This window comes from Dreissena polymorpha, chromosome 3, assembly GCF_020536995.1.
Source record: "Dreissena polymorpha isolate Duluth1 chromosome 3, UMN_Dpol_1.0, whole genome shotgun sequence".
NCBI classification, from domain to species: domain Eukaryota; kingdom Metazoa; phylum Mollusca; class Bivalvia; order Myida; family Dreissenidae; genus Dreissena; species Dreissena polymorpha.
In genome coordinates, this window is record NC_068357.1 from 139,542,917 (window position 1) to 139,564,840 (window position 21,924).

The 21,924-nt window shown below is 37.0% G+C and overlaps 2 protein-coding genes across 4 annotated transcripts in view; one reads left to right on the forward strand and one right to left on the reverse strand.

Annotated features, from left to right (window-relative positions):
* The window catches only part of LOC127871662 (uncharacterized), a 57,054-nt gene extending 46,122 nt beyond the window's left edge, over nucleotides 1-10,932 (reverse strand). Inside the window, exon 1 of the mRNA XM_052414786.1 lies at nucleotides 10,336-10,932. Within this exon, the coding sequence (XP_052270746.1) occupies nucleotides 10,336-10,650 (315 nt within the window). The 5' untranslated portion in view covers nucleotides 10,651-10,932. The remainder of the gene's footprint in view (nucleotides 1-10,335) is intronic.
* A 903-nt stretch (nucleotides 10,933-11,835) lies between these two features.
* Nucleotides 11,836-21,924, forward strand: part of LOC127871664 (pecanex-like protein 1) — a 69,892-nt gene continuing 59,803 nt past the window's right edge. For all 3 annotated transcript variants that reach the window (XM_052414787.1, XM_052414789.1, XM_052414788.1), the window contains exons 1-5: nucleotides 11,836-12,117; nucleotides 14,848-15,142; nucleotides 15,505-15,651; nucleotides 17,369-18,763; nucleotides 20,621-21,130. In XM_052414787.1, coding sequence (XP_052270747.1) covers nucleotides 11,965-12,117; nucleotides 14,848-15,142; nucleotides 15,505-15,651; nucleotides 17,369-18,763; nucleotides 20,621-21,130 — 2,500 coding nt within the window. In that variant the 5' untranslated portion in view covers nucleotides 11,836-11,964. The remainder of the gene's footprint in view (nucleotides 12,118-14,847; nucleotides 15,143-15,504; nucleotides 15,652-17,368; nucleotides 18,764-20,620; nucleotides 21,131-21,924) is intronic.

A 21,924-nucleotide genomic window follows, 5' to 3' on the forward strand; every position in this document is an offset into this window, starting at 1 on the left:
ACATCCAAAATAAACATTCCTTCATCCTTTGGATAAACTAAGATGTCTCCACTTACAAAAGCAGACTTTAAATCTTCAAATGACGCCTGTTGCTCCGCATCCCAATGAAATTTCTGACCGGCCCTCATCAGTTCATTCAATTGTGCAGCTCTAGTAGAAAATGACCTGATAAATCTTCTATAATACGAACAAAATTGAACGAAACTTCTAACTTCAGTTAAGTTCTTTGGCGCCGGCCAATTTTTAATTCATTCAATTTTATCATCATTTGGTTTAACTCCTTCCTTGCAAACTGTAAATCCAAGAAATTTAACAGAGGTTTGAAACAGTTCACATTTCTCAGGTTTCAGTTTTAATCCAGCGTTCATTAAACGTTGAAACATTTCACGCAAACGTTGTAACTGTTCTGTGAAATCTTTTCCAAAAGTAATAAGGTCATCTAAATATATTAATAAAGACTTCCATTGAATGCCACGAAATATTAATTCCATACAACGCTGAAATGCCGCAGGCGAATTTGACAGTCCCATAGGTAATGTCTCATATTCGTAAAGTCCATTTCTACTAGTACAGAACGCTGTCTTGGCTCTGTCTTTTTCCTCTACCTCTATTTGCCAAAATCCTGAAGCAAGATCACAAGTACTAAAATAGACAGCTCCATCCAAACTGTCCAAACACTTGTCAATTTTGGGTAGCGGGTATGAATCTTTGACTGTAATGTTATTTAAAAGTCTATAGTCAATACAAGCACGAGTACCGCCTCCCCGCTTTTTGACAAAACACATTGAAAAGACCAAGGGCTATTACTCTCCCGTATAACTCCTGCTTCAAGTTGTTGCTGAATAATCTTTTCTTCCTCGCCTTCAAATGCCTTGGGTACCCGCCGTGGGGGTACTTTTATTGGTCTATGATTTCCAACATTTATGGTATGTTTTACAACACTGGTACGCCCTAAATCACTAGGACCAATTGAAAATATAGGTTTAAATTCATCCAATAGATTCACAGGTAAAATCCTTTGATTATCAGAAAGTTCTGCGCTTTTACGTTTGTACAAATCTTGTAAAGGTTTGCACCACTTGGAAAGAATTTTCTCTATGTCAGAACTATCACTGCACGCTTGGTTTAATCCATGTGAAACATTTTCACTTTGAAGTCGAGAGCTTTCTAAACCACTTTCTTGTAAATCCTCCGCATAACCAAGAGAAGAACCTTCTTTAATGGTGACACTTTCTGGCGATGCATTTATTATCCTAATCGGTATTGGACCACCATTGTTCACTTTTTCGGCATTGAAGACATTATTTCCAATTAAAAGTCCCTCACTAATGCCTTTATTTGCTAGTGAATTTTTAACAAATTGACCGAATTTTGTATCAAATACACTACCATTTGATTTAATTCCGGGAATTAAACACTGTGATTCTGCTGATAAAACAATATTTTTGTTACAGGTTACCCTGACTGCTCTAAGAGGTACATTTTCAATAACAGTGTCATATTTCTTACCATTTAATTTCAGGCCAATCTTGTTTAAGTTATAATTGAAATTATGTAAGAAATCTAGTCCCAGTAGTCCATCATCTCCAATATTTGCTACAAAAACGTCCCACTGAAACACGTCTTTACCTATATGAATTTCAACACTAGCAACACCATCTATACTTAAAAGTCCATTATCCGCAACTTCAAGCCTTATGGATGAATCCACGGGTTGTAATTCCGGCCTTAAATTATCAGCAATTTTATTGAAAAGTGCTGTAGAATTATTGTTGCACAGGCACCTGTGTCAATTACAAAATAACAAGTAATATCACTGAGTAATGTTTTCAGCAAAACTGATGTTCGAAATTAATCCCTCTGCATTTCACAATTTTATAACGTTGTCGTTCGCTAGGTTGGACCAATACAGGGCCGTTTGTACCAGTCCTTCCTAGTTTAACTTATTGCTTCCCAGGTTTCCGCCATTATTCCGTTTGCAATCGCGTGAAATATGGCCATTTAAGCCACAGTTATAACACACAATATCTTGCGGGGTTCTAGCAAACTCCTTGCGAGGTTGTTGAGAAGTAGCCCTCTTATTGGGTTGTTGGTAGGACTGCCGGTTAACAATCTTAAAACTTTTCATCTGATTTGCAAAAATATCAATTTTCTTGCCAATTGAAGACTTGATGTCTTTGCCGAAAGCCTGAAGTCTCTCCTCTGTAACATATTCAGCAGAAGCTGGCTTGCTCGATTGCTGCACCTCTCGTACTCGTGCGCTGTCTTTCACTTCATCTTTAAGACTATTGTAGGTCTCAAGAATAGTCCTAGCCTCCTCAATGGTCTTTGGATCCTTCATGCCAATATTCAGGGCAGCCTGTTAATCCTGTAAAGCCTTAATGAAATAACGAATGTTGATTGTCTCCCTTGTTATTCCATCCGCAGTGGGGTATCCTTTTATCACCAGTCTCCTCATATCAGAGATATATTCCGTTAACTTTTCCTTCGATTGTAGCTTACGACTTTCCAACTGAGCCAGATAAGAGGAACTGTTACGATGTTCCTTATATCTCGTCTCGAGAGCCAACATCAATTTACTATATGATGCTGTGGTTTCTGATGTCGTCTGGTTGAAGGCAAACTCAGCAGCCTCTCCTCTGAGACTACTTTGAAGACGGAATAAACATTCATCTTCATTCCAACCGCAAGATTCTTGTAAAGCTCTAAAAGGCTTCACAAAACTTTCCCAGGAAGTCTTCCCATCAAATAAGACTTGTCTTGGCATGGGTATTTCATGCCCCTACCTCCGTGGAACTCCCCTGTTTTCCGAAACTTCTGCCCTAAACAATTCATTTGCCTTTGACAGAATTCTTATCTCATCATCTTTTTCTGCGCTTACTCTATTAATTTCATCTTGATATTTATTTATCACAGAGTTTCTTTCGCGAATGGAATCTTGTAAGTTTCTTTCTCTGGTTTCTTCCGAGATCACCAGTTTCTTTTTTAAGTCAGCAATTTCTTGCCGAAACATTTCTTCTTCACTATTATCATCGGACATGTTGATTATTTATTATTGATATCGTACTGATATTATACTATCACTATGACACTAGTTTACACCAAATGTAAGAGATAATCCAGTTATTTATGGTGAAGCAAACGCTATAATCCCTAGATCCACTTTACTGAATTGTACACTGCTTTCAAATGAGCCATCCGATCCTGGCTTCCAATAGGTGTAAAAAAATAATAATACACAAACTCATTAAATACAATATCTGAATAACTTGGTATTGATTTGCACCTTTTAACATAAATTTTATTTTGTGGCGAATGTCTTTTGTATGTTTCTGCAAAACATGTAACTTTTTTTTTGGATGAGGACACCTCTTGTAAATTTCAGAAAAAGTCACTTTCACTTTGTTATTTTCCATTGATAATTATCAAAATTTAATCAGATTTTGATTGTCCTTCACCACCTTTGGGTGCTACTTTCGTGAGAGCATCTTTAAGTTGACTAATTTCCCTTTTTAAGCCTGTAATATTATCATTTTTCTGCATAATAATGGCACGTACAACATTTGTAAATTCATCCAATTCTTCCCGAAGATGATCGCACATTGAAATTCAAGGCCAATCTGATGTAACGAAGCTTCTCGTTCAGTAAGTTGCTCCATCAATTTTCTGAATTTTAACACAAACGCACGTGTTATATATATATAAGTCCATATCCCACCGCTTGGCACCAGTGTCGCAAAATTTAGACTTCAACGGTAGCAATCATGTTAAACCTTGCACAAATTATCTTAACTAAATTTTAATTTAGTCAAGAACCTGTGGTCTTATTTACGGATAAGTCCATTTGGACAAATTTCCATGTAACTTGTACACTAGCCGAGCTAGTGGAAATTAAATAAGTCATTTGTTTCTACAACTACAGTTTATTTACATTATATACACACATTATTTCAGCATTTCCAACAAACGTCAAATATTAGACATTTAAAATATATACACCACGTCAGAAATATGTTAAGTTTAGATACATTATCAAAGCTCCAAAAACAACAAAAACATCCCTTCCAAAATCCCCTCTTCAATATAACTTCAGGTTTATATACTTTACCCCCTACCCGAACTCTCAGGTTAACCAGAATCCTCGGTTAACCTGAATCCTCGGTTACCCTGAATCCTCGGTTACCCTGGTGAACAGTTCTGTAACAATGACCATTCAATACCGAAGTGTCAGATACCCATTGATAAACAATTATCCAGAACTGATCTGATAATGAGTGTTGTAGGTGTACCTGAGTTTACATAATATATTGTAATATACCTGAAGAACTATCACCTTAGATACATGCACATGTTTTATGCAGTAAATATTGATACCAGTATTAATGAATAATACCTCAAAAAGTGAAAATAATCATTATTGCTATAAAAACATTTTAGATGCAAAATAGTAAAAGAATCACTAATAAAGAAGCAAATGTATGATTTTCAAAAACTGCAACACTATATTCTAAGAAAAAATCAAGTTGAGGTGGAAAGTGTCGTCCCTGATAAGCCTGTGCGGACTGCACAGGCTAATATAGGACGACACTTTACGCAAATGCATTAAAATGGCTTTTAACAGAGCACGACTCATTTTAAAGCGCGACTCTTACCGATTGAGTTCGTCCGAAATAAAAGCCTTCGTTGTATCAGTCATATTGAAACATGCGTGATGTCGGTACCACGAGATACCGCGTTGTATCAGCCATATTGAAACATGCGTGATTTTTGGTACCACAAGATACCGCGTTGTATCAGCCATATTGAAACATGCGTGATGTCGGTACCACGAGTTAAGACGTTGTATCAGCCATATTGAAAAATGCGTGATGTCGGTACCACGAGATACCGCGTTGTTGAAACATGCGTGAGGTCAATACCACGAGATAACGCGTTGTATCAGCCATATTGAAACATGCGTGATGTCGGTACCACGAGATACTGCATTGTATCAGCCATATTGAAACATGCGTGATGTCAGTACCACGAGATACTTCGTTGTATCAGCAATATTAAAACATTCGTGATGACGGTACCATGAGATAACGCGTTGTATCAGCAATATTGAAACATGCGTGACGACGGTACCACGAGATACCGCGTTGTTTCAGCCATATTGAAACATGCGTGATGTCGGTACTACGAGATACCGCGTTGTATCAGCCATATTTAAACATGCGTGAGTTTAATACCACGAGATACCGCGTTGTATCAGCCATATTGAAACATGCGTGATGTCGGTACCACGAGATACCCCGTTGTATTAGCCATATTGAAACATGCGTGATGTCGGTACCACGAAATACAGGCAGCTCAGACGTTCCCATGACTTACTTATGCGTTATTGCGACTTTCTAACTCTTTCTCTGGACTTAATAACTCGTCATTATGACTTTCTAACTCGTACCCACGACTCACTAATTCGTTTTCACGAGTAAGTCAGTCGTTGACGCGAGTTTCTTAGTTGTGGGAATGAGTTACGAAGAATTGAGAACGAATTACTAAGTAAATAAAAATTGCAAACGTAACATCAGTGTCACCGTCTGCCCCTGTAGCTGTGGCGTCCCGACGTCACAATCACATCACCGTAATTACCCGCCAAGACATTTTACCGCAAAATGCATACAACAAGGACAAAACTATCCAACGCGAACCTCGAATAATTTGTTTAAGCATGTTTGATATTGTTGCACATGTTTGCTTCTTACTTGATAAATGAACATTGAACAGGCAAGTTGTAATTATTGTATTTATTGACATGAATGTTGTCATTTACCAACTACACTTTAACACCCTTGAAAGACATGCAAATATACCATAAAGAACTTAAGTGATGGCCGTCTTTTAAAGTACATTAAAAGACATTTACGTAGATTGTTTTTACGAACAAATGTTCGCATAATATTCCAGGTTTTGCATGACAACATAGATAACGATCTATTTAGTCTGCAGGTAAAACGTATCTCATAAAAAAACTACATATTCGGAGAGAATGTAATGAGTTTCACAAACAAGTAAGCTGGTAATGCCATCACCGAAAATGCATGACTTGCGTTTAGCGCTTGTTAGCGGTGATATAAAATAAGCGCCACATAAGTGCTATAAGGTCCTTTCTTACCCTTTCAGACATGAATGATACGCCCGTCTAGTCAGTAGATTTCGAGTCATGCTTTTTTTCTTAGATTCCTTCCTAGTGTCATCAGATAGCATTCCTCCCCCACAAACCTCGTATTATGATTTATATATCCTGATGATGAGATGGCGGCAGTTTGCTGCTCTCGGATAAATTTTATGTCTATGAGTCTAAGGAAATAACCTTGAATATATTTCCAAGTGCAAAGCTCGTGTATAACCACCGCATAACAAAATGTATTACTTTTCTAACGTTCCCCGACCATCGAAATTATTATAGGTTAGATACAACCAACGGCACTTCTGAGTATTCGATACTTTGGCGGAAAACAACTTAATAACATAAGAGCCGCGCTCTTGGTAAACCGGGCTTAAAGCATGTGCGTAAAGTGACCTCCCAGACAACCCTGTGCAATCTGTGGATTACACATGCTTATCTGGACGACACTTTACGGACATGCTTTGAGTCCGGTTTTCTCAGAGCTTGGGTCTTATGTGTAAAACGTCATCTGTATAAATATGCAGGGTAGTACGGAATACCGTTAGGGCCATCGTGGTTACACATTAAAAGCCAAATGGCGACAATGCGATAGTGCATTAGTACGATGGTGACAATGCGATAGCACGATGGCGACAACGCGATAGTACGATGGCGACAATGCGATAGTACGATGGCGACAATGCGATAACGCGATAGTACGATGGCGACAATGCGATAGTACGATGGCGACAGTGCGACAATACGATGGCGACAATACGATGGCGACAGTGCGATAGTACGATGGCGACAATGCGATAATACGATGACAGTACGACAACGCGATAGTAAGATGGCGACAATGCGATAGTACGATGGCGACAATGCGATGATACGATGGCGACAGTAGGACTATCGCATTGTCGCCATCGTACTATCACATTGTCGCCATCATACTATCGCGTTGTCGCATTGTCGCCATCGTACTATTGCATTGTCGCCATCGTACTTTCGGATTGTCGCCATCGTACTATCGCATTGTCGCCCTCTGGATTTTAATGTGTAACCACGATGGCTCTAACGGTATTCCGTAGAAACATGAAACATATCTGTCAACAGTGGCCTGTCAATTGACCTTTTTTAATTACGTTTATATAAATGTTGCTTTCGTAATACGAGTTTGATAATGTTCTTTCTATGAAACAGTATTGAGAAGGCGGCAATCTCTGTTGAACGCATTCCATAATTTGCAGACCTACAATTTACAAAGAATAACTTCACTTTCTGTTACATGTTTTCTCCGTCATCTAATTCATATACAGGCTTCTATAAGCAATGATAAAAAAGCCAATATTTCTTCACCCTTCCCTTGTCTAATGTAAAAGTTCATTCCTTTCTGACGTGAGCTAATTGTTTGTAGAAGAACACTCGCATCCACTTCTAGTGCCAAAGTATTTCTAAAGATTGCCACAATGACACATTTCTTGCAGTGGTTACACCCCAACGGTAAGATATTTAATGACCTATGCTCGGAAACAGTCAAATATCTGCCAAAGATGACTACCATGAGTATTCATTTGTGAAAGTGCATGTGTATCGGTATATATTGAGGATATGTTTGTTTCCTCTGCACTGTCGATTTTAATTCACGAGCGATCATAGTAATTTTTTTTGTCCACATTTAAAACGGTAATCTTACGAAACCATCGACATTTATTTTTATTCAATGCTTAAGAGTAACAACGTGGATGCGTGTATCATTGATTGATAGAACGTGCCATCGATGTAAAGTCGTGAGATAACCATGTATCACAACTATCTTGCACAAATTAAAAAGTATCATATTGATATTCATGGAATAAAAAGTACATCAAAGGCAGTGATAAAACGAGACCCATGTTAGTATAAAGAATGCACCACGCCGACTAACATGATTTGGCATGCAATAAATAAATTTATTTACTTTCGTCTGTTTATTACTGAATGTTAAATTACTATTGGCATTGAAACACATACATTAGTGTTACTTCATGACCCTTTTGATTACCTGACATTTGCGTCTTCATATTTAAAGAAAAGCTATGGAACACACCCTCTATGGCACAAGATTCTGAGTGAAATCTAAATCGTTACATAAATGTTTGACATCAAACGCCTCTAAAGCAAGAATTCTGTCTTAATGCTACTTCGCTGTAAGGTAAGTGACGAGCGGAATGAGTTTTACAGACACGACTACCGGTAATCCTCTTGTAAACAAAAGCTGAAACATGTTATATCAACATTTTTTTTGTAACATAGGTTTGATAAATTCATGTTAACCCATTTATGCCTAGCGTCGAGAAAAAAAGGCCTTGGCATGATGCGGCGTCTCATCAGGGTCTGCGCTGTTTGCTTAAAGGAATTTCTGTAAGAAATATTCTAAATATAGAAATAAGTCTACTAGAAATCCCTAATTTTGGAAATAAATTGATGCAATTTAGAAGGATGGGAGAGTCCACTAGGCATAAATGGGTTAAATCAACATTGGTTTTTGTAACATAGGTTTGATATTCATGTGAACCATGCACATTTTGTTTGCGATGTGCTCTCTGAAATTCCGTCAGGATGGCGCAATATAAACCTCCACCCGCGCCGCGAAAGCTTTGATCAATATGTCTTGTCCTTATTATTAAATAGAAACATAATTCCGCATTACTGACACCTTTGACATGTAATTCATTTGAGTTACGTCTGGATATACAGATCTGCCGAAAGTTACAGCCCATGCAGGCCTTGTTATGACCACATTTGATCTTTAACCTCTGACCTTGAAATTGACTTTTGATGTAGGGAGACAGGAATTAACACAAGAGTGTCGTCTCCTCATGCTGTTCTTAAGTTAATTACACTAGCATGAAGCATGACAAAGGTAAAGAGTGGACATGCTTTTTGTATTGCCACGTTCTGCCGTTTAACTCTTAAGTGTAGCCATACGATGGAATGCTTTGTGCCAAGTTATTTTAAAAACCATCAATATATTGCAAAGTTATTGCTGAGACAGGAATCTTCAGTCTGTTGTATGGCCATATACAACGTTGAACTATATGTGTAACCTTGAACTTTGAGGTCGAAGACGCATGAAATTATTGAGGATATATGTGGCAAGTTTTTGTTTTAATCCATCAATATATATGGCAGAGCTATGACGGACCGCGCGGCATACATGATTATGCCGCTTTCTCCGAAGGTGGTGGCATAAGAAAGTGCATGTGTTACTATATCACACAACAGGTCAACCGAATATGTCTAAGAATATGAGCAACTATTGAATATCATACTTGATAAGATGCATTCTTTATCCTGCGAAAGTCTGAGACTGTATTTTACAAGCTTATTTTGCGCATCCAAACTCATTTAGAGTCAGGGCAGGTAAATGCGAGGTCGAACGACATAAACGCGTATACCAACAATATCCCCTCGCAAAGAATACTTGCACAAGAATTCCACAAAACCTTTCCATATATAATAGAAAGCTCGAGTTAATTAAGACATGAGATTGCGAGAGAATTTCGTGTCATATATACACCGAATGTATCTTACCTGTCCAACATTTCGAGCTAACGTGCGGGATTTTCTGTGAATCCAAAGTGTACAAAATCATATGTGCATCACATGCACAGGTGCATTGTATGCAAAAGTGTGCAGGTGTTCGATTTTCGACTTTATAATAAGGAAACTCGGATTTCCACATTGTATCGTACATTATACCTTCTGCATCAAACATCATGTATATTATATGGGCAATCATCTGACCACATTTTTTATGAACAGACCTACATGCATATTAACATGCAATAAAAGCTCGTTTACTTTCAACGAATCTTTGTATGTGGAGCCACGGAAATCCCCTTAAGGTTTTTAAAGCTTCAAATATTAATAAGACACAAAAAGTGTTATGAAAAATGGTTTAATGTTCAATCCCCGGCCTGGCCGCCTAACTCGAGTGGAATTTGGTCATACAATCCTCACAACAGCCATTCTTCAACTACCTCTGATCCAAGCAGGACAGTAATATAAATGAAGTATGAGCCTTCGGTACTAATGAACCAGGGAAAAGTGTAGATTGTTTAACTTTACCGCCATTTTATGACTGAAATACTGTTGCCAACGGTGAAAAAGTGATGGTTTAATTTTAAATGGTTACGTACATTGGTCGGCGAGACAACGTTGATCTGTGTAACGGCAGCTCTTTGTCGAGGATCCTCCACCCTGATTTCCGTTCCAAGATCGTCTTCGTCCACTTCCGGTCCTCCGCCCTCAGCCACCGGCGGTAGGGAGAAACCAGGGCGCTCCCTCGTGGCGGTACCGCCTGTCACCAGGGTCTCCCGTTGCGTCGCCGTCATGAAAGGGTTCACCCAGACGGCCGGACTTCCACCGCCGCCACCAACGGAAGTGCCGTCTTGACGTCGTATCGGAAACTCTACATTGTCGTATGGTTGATTGTCAATATCCGCTGACATCATTTGCAATTAAAACAAACCAAATAATTAAAAACAATCTCTTTAAATTAAAGCGCTCTTGTTCACTGTTAAGCATACATTAAACCTGCATTTATTAGACGCACATTTTAAGTGGTATATAATCCACGTGGGAAAAGCGGACGTTTTAACAAGAACAAGAACAACACAACAATCGAATTATCCTACATCCATTTCCACTAGTCACTTTGCATTACGGCTTCTGTTTGTAAACGATCGGTTGTAAACCGCACTAATAGAGATGAATATTTTCCCGGTGATGCTCATTATAAGCTGTCAGAATCCAGGTGCTTTGACGACTCGTGCATCATTAAAGGGCGTCAACTCTGATATTTAAGTTAAGTGCATTTGACGGTGATTACTGCCCATTTTGACAACACGCTTTGGCTGGTGTGTGCTATTCGGGATATCTCCGTACGAATTGGGTGCTAGGTTTACATGTGTTCTCAATCTTATCAACTTCATCTATAGTCTTACGGTACTACAACATCCGCTGAACAAATCTGATGGAATTACATATGAGCCGCGTTCTGAGAAAACTGGGCTCAATGCGTGTGCGATAAGTGTCATCCCAGATAAGCCTGTGCACAGGCTAAATAGGGACGAAACTTTCCGCTTTTATGGTATTTTTTGTTTCAAGGAAGTCCCTCCTTACCGAAAATCAAGTTTAAGCGTAAAGTACATATGTAGTAAAGAATAAGCTGGTACACTTTGAGAAGTGCTTTTTAATCTTCGAACACACGTCATTGCGTTGCTTTGTTTACACATTTATACACTATCTTCAGGGTGGTGAAAGCGAGTGTTGCTTGTAACTCCTTATTATTCAAGGAAAATGATGTCCAACGGATAGTTTATTTAGCGAGGCTTTGATAACCTACATCGCACGTCTATTTTCTTCATGCATGGTTACAATTGCGTGTGTCTACAATCGGTTGTTGACGTATAAAGTTAGGGCTTCGATAGCAATGTTTCGTTGTAAATTAACCAAATTATATATCAATAAACATGTTTAATGTTTTTTTAATAAATCTTGTATCTACCCGCGCACTCAAATTTGCGGTATCTGATACACCGAAGATGTGAAAATACTCGACCATACGAATACGAGAGTGTGTTGTAGCCGTTTCTTTTCATGACGACGATTCTAACAGTCTGTCACTTCACCGTACCTATAAATTCAACATGGCCGAAAATGTACATCCTGGTTGAAATATCGAAAGTTCTTTTCGCTTTTAACCATAGCTCTTCAATAAATTAAGAAAACATGACATAATAATTAACTGCTCTTATTTGTAAGCGATGGGTTCACACGTCCTCGATGTCCTTCGCCAGGGAATATGGGCGTCGCTAACTGGAGGCTGGTTCTTCGATCCTCACCTTAGCATTTTTATCAACACATTCCACCTGTATCTATGGATGTTTCTGTTGGCTCTTCCGTTTATTCTTCACCTAGTATGTACTTGTTTTGGCTACCGTAGCTTAAACTCTCGCTTTTTGTGATGACATAATGTTACATGTACAGGAAACCTCCATAGCAAAGTCTACCAGGATTTGACAGTTAATCGAAAATCATCATAGAAGCAACAAAACAGAACTGACTAAAATTAGGCACCATAATTGGATAGTCCATATAAACGTACTCCCAGAGCCTTTGATAATTTTTGCTATGGCAGCTCTGGGAGTACATATGTGCTCCTTCATATACACAATCGCAAATATGCTAAAAGATTTCATGCGCATCACTTAACCAATGGCGTTCGTTACCAATTAAGGAAAGCCCTGAATAAACTTCATGAACACATTAAGTTTATTTGAACGGCAGCCTACTGACGTTATCTTTTGCATGCAACCTAAAAAACAGGACGATATTTCAACACACTATTCTTGCTGTCATTTTCATTTTGAAATTTCGAACAGTGTTATCCAAACTAACTATCTGAAAACCAGAGTGAGACCGAAGGTCAGTAACTAATCCTGTAACGATTATATCACTCCAACTACTTTCCATCTCATCAAATTAACAAGATTAATGAATAATCTCTGTTGAATCGACGATTCCGGGTGGCCATTTTAAATGTTTCTACTGCCCGATATAGTCTACTGACACCATATAGAATATATGGGGTCAGCATGTGACGTCAAACAGCCAATGCAAGAAGAGTATTTTGTTGATGGCATGATATAACAACATCTCAAACCACTTGCACATAGTATGCCCACAATAGATTAATGCGGTATATATAGTATTTGATGTATTGGGGTTTGAATTCCCCAAACAGGCCACTTATCAAGAATTTATGCTGATGTACCTCAGTGTCATTCAAATTCCCAATAGAAAAAAAGTATATATTTTTCCCAAATGGGACTTAAAAATTCCAAATTGAAGATTTTCATTTTTTTGTTAAGATTTTAACATTGAGTTTATCTGATCTCCCTTCCCGCTCTTTAAGTTCAATCTTAGTAAATATAATCTTGAAAACACTTTATTCTCAATTTTGAAGATTAATAAGCAAAACAACAATATTGATTGCCCATGTTAGGTAAAAAGAATGTGATATTTCTCTTTCCCTAGGGACCCAGCACCATTCCCAAAATGGTGTATAAACATGTACATTGATTTCTTTATTAAAGTTCAAAATTATTGTTTTATAAGGAGACATAAATAAATTATAACTCTGGTAGACTTTCTATATAGGCTTACCTTCTGCAAACAGGTCTAGTCAGTACTATAAGACATGTTAGCTGAAATTCGATTAGCTAATATTTATCATTTGTAGATTTTAATGCTTAACTATTCAAACAAGTCTATGCAACGTTTTTTTCCTCTTGACCAGATGGGTTAGTTTGAATTATATGTTGACTTCACTGTTAATTTTGTTCCACAAGAGTTCTTGTTGTTTCTTGGGGTACATACTTGATTCGATCATGACCATTCTGAATTTGAGCAATTTCCATATGTTAACTGGTTAAAATTAAAATACGACCTAAATTATTGCCAACAACAAAACAAACGTATATGACGTAACATAAAATAACCATTTGCTATACTTGAAAAAATAGTACCGAAATGACCAACACAGATCATATTTACTATAAAAATCTACTTCATACATAAAGATATATTTGATCAGCTTTCCTTGCGGTCTTAAAATAAATGACCTGTCACCTAATCTCATCCGGACAAATATGAATAACACTATAAAGTCACAGTGTGCCACAATGACATGTTTTCTCTGTGCATTCAAATAGAAGTGCGTGGTCAGTGTCTTGTTTTGGCCATATTTTGCGCTGAAATTTGGTTCCATTTCCATTAATCTCAAGAAAAATTTCCTCCTCAAATACATGTAACTGCCTTTCATTCCCAATAAATGGTTTCAACATTTTTTTATTTTCACAAATATTGCTTAATTCAGTTCATCTGGGACTCCCTATCCACTGGGTCACATCTACGAGTTAACACAATAGTGTGCAGTTGTTTATTCTTAATTTTACACGTATAGTATTGCAATTTAGTCAAAACTACATGACTTTTTACTAATCTAAAAGTTCTCAGCCCTATGCCCAAAATGGAGATAGAAAACTTGACAGATGATTTTCTCTTGCAATTCATTTATTGGCTTTAGTCAGATTTTAAAATTACATGGTAATACAAAATAAGATATAAAAATGGTGTTTTTGAAAAATGTTTTTAGTTTTGGTTGCAAGTGCAACAAATGATTTATCTTTGGACATATGTAAGATGGTGACATCATATGCACTTAAGTTAATTAAGTAAAATAGCACAAGAAAAAATGTTTGAGGTTCAAGAATAAGTATCGTAACAAATGACAACAAACTATGTGAAATAATTATGCTGGTATTTCTTTATTCTTTATAATGCATATATTGTATCTTTGTAATATCTTATTCCAAATATTGCCAAAATTTTATATTTACACTTACCAAAATCTGACGTCTTTAATAATTTTTCATTTTTCCTACCATAAAAAATTAAGTTCGCTAGTATTTTCTAAAGAATCTCAATGCTTAAATTTTTTGCTAGAGCAATTCTTTGTAAAGATCAGTTGATTGCTATTGTTAAGTGTGAACTAAGGCAGTTTTATCTTGTAATAACCTTGGATGTACAATTTATGGCACTATTATTAACCATCTAATATATTAGTAATTATGAAACTCTTTCAGACGCTGTCCCCTACATTTCTGGTATGGGCAATCTACTGTGCAGTCATAGGGGTGGTGTTTGCCTTATTGAAGTTCTTCAACTATCAACTACACCACATGTTCGACACTAGTGAAGTGATTGAAGAAGTGAATGAGAAAAGCAACAAAGATGAGACAGCAGTGGATAACTCCAGCGAGGGTGTTAAAATGACTGAAATGGGCAGCACTAGACCTGAGCAAAGTGATGATAAATCAGACACACTGGCAGAAAGCAAACTAAATATATCACCAAATCCTCTTAGAGATAAATTTGAGAGTAAGCAACTTTGTGTGTTAATTTTTTTAATATCATTATTTTCTGTCTTGTAATACTTTAAATTGATTTCAAATATTTTATCATCAAAAAGTTTACTTTTATTATTATGCTAATTACCGGTATTTTTCATAAAATGTCTCACATTAGTTTCAAATATCAATGTACATGTTACTGATTAGGGCATTCCTGTTTGAGCAACACAGTTTTTGAGCACCATTAAAACAGTTCCCCTTAATAATGTTCAGAGCAGACAAGGTTTTGTAAACATGATTAAAAGAGTCACCCATTTAAAAGGTGCAGTAATGTATTTTTGCCTTTAGTAATAAATAGATCATTGCAAGCTTTTTATGATACATTTTCAGGTAAACTAACTAAAGATGGTAGATGTTGTATATCTATTCGGGCCGAGAATAAAGCACCATTAGCTGTAATGGACAGAGATGAAATTGAAAAGCAGGCAGTTGGTACTTCCAAGGATGTACTTTCACTGTTGGGAGAACATTCTGACGGTAATAACAGTCTTGCATTTGAAATATTGAATATAGATGGTATTAGCAGTTTTAAGACTTTCATTTTAGAGTGCATGATTTTCGTACTCTTACAATAGCTTTTATTGCAAAATACATAGTTTACTGAAAGTCTGTACTTAAGTTGTCAAACAATCAGATTTTGTTTGGGCTAATATTATTGCACGTCATAACACCACAATATATCCAGTCTACCTAGCCTAAAAATGTGGGATTAAGGCTAACATCTACTATACTTTTTATGTTTGGAAATATAGGTACAAAGTAAAGCTGCCTAAAAAAATATTTGTATGGGTAATTCATGCATTGATTCCTGAATCGGAATACTATTACTCATTACTATGCACTGGTGTTTATTATGTATTAGGTTTAAATAAGGGATGAAAATGAATACTAAAAATGATATTTGCATATTTTTTCTTCATTATTTGAATATATTCTAATATAATTTATTTTTGAACTTAAGATTGTCCAAATTTACAAACGTCCAAAGTAAAGTACTGTTCCTATTTGGCACAAATTCTACTAACTTTAATGCAGCTTTTATAAAGGGGATAGAGTTATTCTTTTTGAAAATGATTAATTGTTGTTCATTTTCACTTAATTCTAAAAAATTTCAAAAGATATAAGATATTTCTGGTATATATACATGTATAACCATGATTTTCATGTATTTGGTCGTATCACTTGAGTTTGTAAAATAATATCGAACACCAGAGAGTAGCATTGTGAATGGATTTAACTTGCTTCAACTAAAAATTGTAGATGTATATTGATATTTGAGTAAAGGGGCCTTTTCACAGATTTTGCATGTTTTGAAGTTCGTTACTAAATGCATTATATTGATAAATGTAAAAATTGGATCTTAACAGCTCCAGTAAAAAACATGAATGCAACTGGGCTCAAACCACTGGAGTAAATGGAGTAAAAGTCTATCGCTTAGACCACTCCGCCATCCGTCCTCGCACAATGTTTGGCGTATTTTATACTTTATATAAGGAATCCTCGAAGTATCACAAAATATACCTACAACAACAAAACTCTCCAAATTATTCAATCGTTTTGCATTGCAACACTTTATAATTTTCTGGTTTTTAAATCATCAAAAGATGCATTTAATGGATATTTTAGAGCATGGTTAATGTTCAGTATAACTGTTTCTTCATACATATCATTACTACAACCAACATTTGTGAATCTGAAACATTATTTAATTTTTTTGTCAAGTATCAAAACGTGGGAAGGCCCGGTTAAAATGATTGGTCATTTAAAGTTTACTCAAATTGGGTTGCCTCTGTTGTCTTTATTGCGAGACGCTGAACTGTGAATGACTTGTCAACTATCTAAGATAGTCAATAGATAAAACACAGTGTATTAACAATTTGTAAACTCTAAGATAAAACCAATAACGACACTACCCCTCTGTATATTCCCACCAGTGTGCAAATTATCATCTCATTCATTAATGGCAGCTGTTATCTTAACAATTACTGTTACAGGAAAGTCATCAGCACTAAACAAAAAATGTGACTGTACTTACATATTTTTTAAGTTTGCTATAAAAAATGAATATTCGAACAATTTCAATTTGAAAAAAGCAATGCAAGAAACAATGACAACAAAAAATCTTCTATATACCTTGATTCAAATAACGACTGATACATTATTTTATTACTAACAGCCTTATGATTTTTTCCAGAAGATACACCAACAGATGGTGAAGACGAAGCTAGCATTCCGAACACTATAACAACAAAAGCGGATGTAGAGGCTGAGCCTTCCGAGTTCCAGCTTAGTTTTCCTGATAACAGCACTGTCTCTGTAGCAGCCAAGTCCCCTAGCGAGTCAAAACATTCCTGGGATGCGGATCTTAGCGACACCTCGCCCAAACATAGGCCAGAGAAAGTGAAAAAACCCAAGCGTAAAGCTCACAGGGCTAGAAGTAGTGCCCTGGAATCAGCTGGTCCTGCCTCTAGAGATTTCTACAGAAAGTCCCTTCAGCCTAGACCTTCTCTTCCTCCAAGACCTTCTCTCCCTCCAAAACCAGCTCGACAAAAGTTGGACTCTGTGATTAACAAGGACACTGGGGTGAGTATTGTTAGGCCATGGAGTGACCAGACAATATCTAGAACGAAACAGATGCTTGCAAGTGATGAGATAACCGTGATTGATTTTGAGGTAATGAAAAATATATCTATGGAGTATGAGACTAGAAACAAGAAGCCAGTGGTCGAGCAGGATGACAATAATAGTTTCCATGATAATGATGAAGAAACCACAATGAAGAAGACTAGTGTTTGTACTATGAATCCTAAATATGTTTCCGGATTTGCAGCTAAGAAAGCGGAGCATAGTGACAATAAATCTGACCAGAATGTACCTCCTTGTAGTGATAAAGTACATGTAATTACGCCAAATCTGCCACAGGAATCTGTCTCAAATACTGTAGATTATGCTGATGATTGTACAAAAGCTCAAGAATCAGGTTTTGTTTCTGACTGTGAAGAAACTATCAAAGGCAAAGAAACCCATAGTCATGCTTTTAAGAGAAATGCCATAAGTGAAGAACGCACTGTTGCCAAAAGCAGTAAACCCCATTTAAAAACATACAGTCATCCATCAATGAAATTGACACGGACAAAAATTGCTTCTAGTAGCAGTGACTCTGAATCTGATCTTAGTCTTGGTGAGGTCTACGTGGCAGATAGAAATGCGTCAGTCTGTGATACTAGTAGTCATAAAGACCTTAAAGCAAAAAAGAGCCCAAAGCACAAAAATGGAAAGATCTTAGCCAGGCCAATAAGTGCTGAATTTGTGAAATCAAATTCATTTAATGGTACCAAAAGCAATTCAGGAAAGACCAAGATGAAAATTCATTCCAGTCCTACTCTGAATACAAGTACATCGCAGGCCAACAATGGAAAGTCAAAAGACGTTGGCTTTGCAAGAGTCAGCAAGATGCTGGCACGAGCAGCGAATGAAGTGACACGTGCTGACTCGCCCGCGTCTGTCGGTGGCCATCCTTCCACGTCACAACAGAGCAGCATTATAGGCATCGACTGGCTCTTCGATGGTACTGACAGCGATTCTTCTGGTGAGTTTTATAATGAGGAAGTGAGGGTGAAGCTGTCTTTTGTAAAAAGATGTTAATGATGACAGGGTTTTAATCTGAATTTGGGGAAAGGGCCCGGCCTTTTTTTAGGGGGAAAAAAATCGCACGAAACTCCGGATTTTGGGAAAAAAAAGCACGAAACTCTGGATTTTGGGGGAAATAAGGAAAGTCTTAAATAATCAATTTAGCATATTTTACTGTTTTTAAAACAAATTCAAGGTAACAGATAATTAAATTATGCTATATTTTTCTATTTTCTACACTGGATCTGGTTAACTTACATATTAAAAGGTTAAAAAAAAAAATTTTTTTTGGGGGGGGGGGATAAAATCTAGGGGAAAATTTACCAGCTGAGGGGAAAAAAAAACGGGGGGAAAGGGCTGTTTTTCGGCAGGTCACAAAGAAGGAAACAAAACCTGTCAGATGGATATTTTTATAAACCTTTGGTAATTTCCTCACACTGATACGCATTTATAAAAGTTTAAAATTGCCATTTATCATGTGTGAGTAATTTATTGTAAATTATAAAAAAATGAATATTGGCTGTGCTTGGCACTGTTAATGGTACTTAAAACGTTATTGATTGCTTAGAGTTTAAAGAACTTAACTTGATTATTCCTAATATGATTTGGTCAACAACTTCTGTTCAGAGTTTTAAAATGTCTGAACATGTTTGTACCCAGGCAAACAAAGTTAGAGAGGGGGGTAATTGCAGTCACTGACTCTGTCAGTTATTATGCTCCCCCAAAAAAATTTGGGGGGAGCATATTGTCGCCGCTTCGTCTGTCCGTACGTGTGTCTGTGTTTCCGTAGGTCCGTCCATGCACAATTTTTGTCCGGGCTATTTCTCAGCAATTAATGACTGGAATTCAATGAAACTTTATGGGAAGCTTCACTACCAAAAGGAGATGTGCATATTATCAGTGGGTTCTGGTCGGATGATTTTTCACAGAGTTATGGCCCTTTGAAATTTTCCATTAACTGTACATATAGTGCAATTTTTGTTCGGGCTATTTCTCAGCAACTAATGACCGGAGTTCAAAGAAACTTTATGGGAAGCTTCACTACCAAGAGATGTGCATATTATCAGCGGATTCTGGTCGGATGATTTTTTTCACAGAGTTATAGCCCTTTGAAATTTTCCATTTACTGTTCATATAGTGCAATTCATGTCCGGGCTATTTCTCAGCAACTAATGACCGGAATTCAATGAAACTTTATGGGAAGCTTCACTACCAAGAGGAGATGTGCATATGATCAGCCGGTTCTGGTCAGATGATTTTTCACAGAGTTATGGCCCTTTGAAATTTTCTATAAAAAAATTCTTGTCCCCCCAACTACTGAGCCCTCAAGACGTTTCCTTTTATCTGAATATATAGTGCAATATTGTGACAAAAAAACCTTTGGGGAGCATCACCCGTCTTTGACTGTTTCTTGGTTTGTCTGTTTGCCGGTCAACCAGTTAGCATTAAACATTTTTAGTTTGGTGAGCTTATTCCTTTTACATTCTCAAGGATGTTAATTGAAACTTTACATGTGATCATCACCATGTGTGCAATAGTTTTTGAATCCCCGAATATCTATACATTTGAGCTTTATTAGCCCTTGAACATAACTGGCACAGCCACTGGTGTAATAGTAATGTTTATGACAAAACTTAAGTTGTATCAGTTATGATTTCTCCTCTTTATCTGGTTTATTCTAAATTCCAAAGCATTTATTGAAGTGCATCTTTAAAAAGACCTTACAAAACATTTAAAGAAGCTTTTTATGTGCTTATAATTGAAAAAATAAAAATTGTTAACAATTATTAAACTGGTTGGAATAAATTGTTTCCAGATACCAGGACACATCATGACCAAGATTACGACAGTGTGACCTCCACGTCCAATTCCCTTGACGACAGTTTCTATGACAACCAAGCCAGGCAGGGATTTGCTGCCAGCCATGACACCGACACAGTGACCTCCCCTGACAGCACTGACCTTGACCCTCAAAGTAACAAGGGGGAGCAACTCTCTGATGGGGAGATTGACCCTTTGACCATTTTGTGTTATGAATTTGCACCTAAGAAAATTGGATCACAAAACAAGGCAAATCTAAGCAATGCAGATGACTATGAAGTTATGTCTGCACCAAGTGATAAACAGACCATCGAAGTGCATGGCACTGATGAAGCAATGGCTGATACAGAAGTTACTGAAATCAAAGTGGATGACATTGCAACTGAGCAGGCTGAAGTTCCCTCGGTGGACACTCAGTTAGAGGCGATGAGAAAGCAAGGGGCAATTCCAAAACACTTCAACAAGCCTGTACCAGCATTGCCTGAACCAAAAACAAGCACAGAAGGTAAAAATGATTTGTTTAAGCTTTCATCATATATGAAGTAATGCTCGAGCTCTGGATAGCTTGGGAGCGAAATAGCGTGGATGCCACACCCTGCTTCTTTTGATTTTAGCTCGACTATTATATATGAAATATATATAGTGGAGCTATTCCACTCACCCCGGCGTCTGCGTTAGCGTTAGCGTGCAAATATTAAAGTTTTCGTACTACCCCAAATATTTTCTTTGTCCCTTGACATATTGCTTTCATATTTTGCATACTTGTTTACCAACATGACCCCAACCTATAAACAAGAGCAGCCTACTCTATCAAGCATTTTGTCATAATTATGGTCCCTTTTCCTTTTAGAATATGCAGCAAATGTTAAAGTTTTCGTACTTCCCCATTTATTTTCATTGTCCCTTGACATATTGCTTTCATATTTTGCATACTTGTTTACCAACATGACCCCAACCTATAAACAAGAGCAGACAACTCTATCAAGCATTTTGTCATAATTATGGCCCATTTTCCACTTAGAATATGCAGCAAATGTTAAAGTTTTCGTACTACCCCATTTATTTTCATTGTCCCTTGACATATTGCTTTTATATGTTGCACACTTGTTTACCAACATGACCCCAACCTATAAACAAGAGCAGACAACTCTATCAAGCATTTTGTCATAATTATGGCCCCTTTTCCACTTAGAATATGCAGCAAATGTTAAAGTTTGCGTACTACCCCAACTATTTTCTTTGTCCCTTGACATATTGCTTTCATGTTTTGCATACTTGTTTACCAACATTACCCCAACT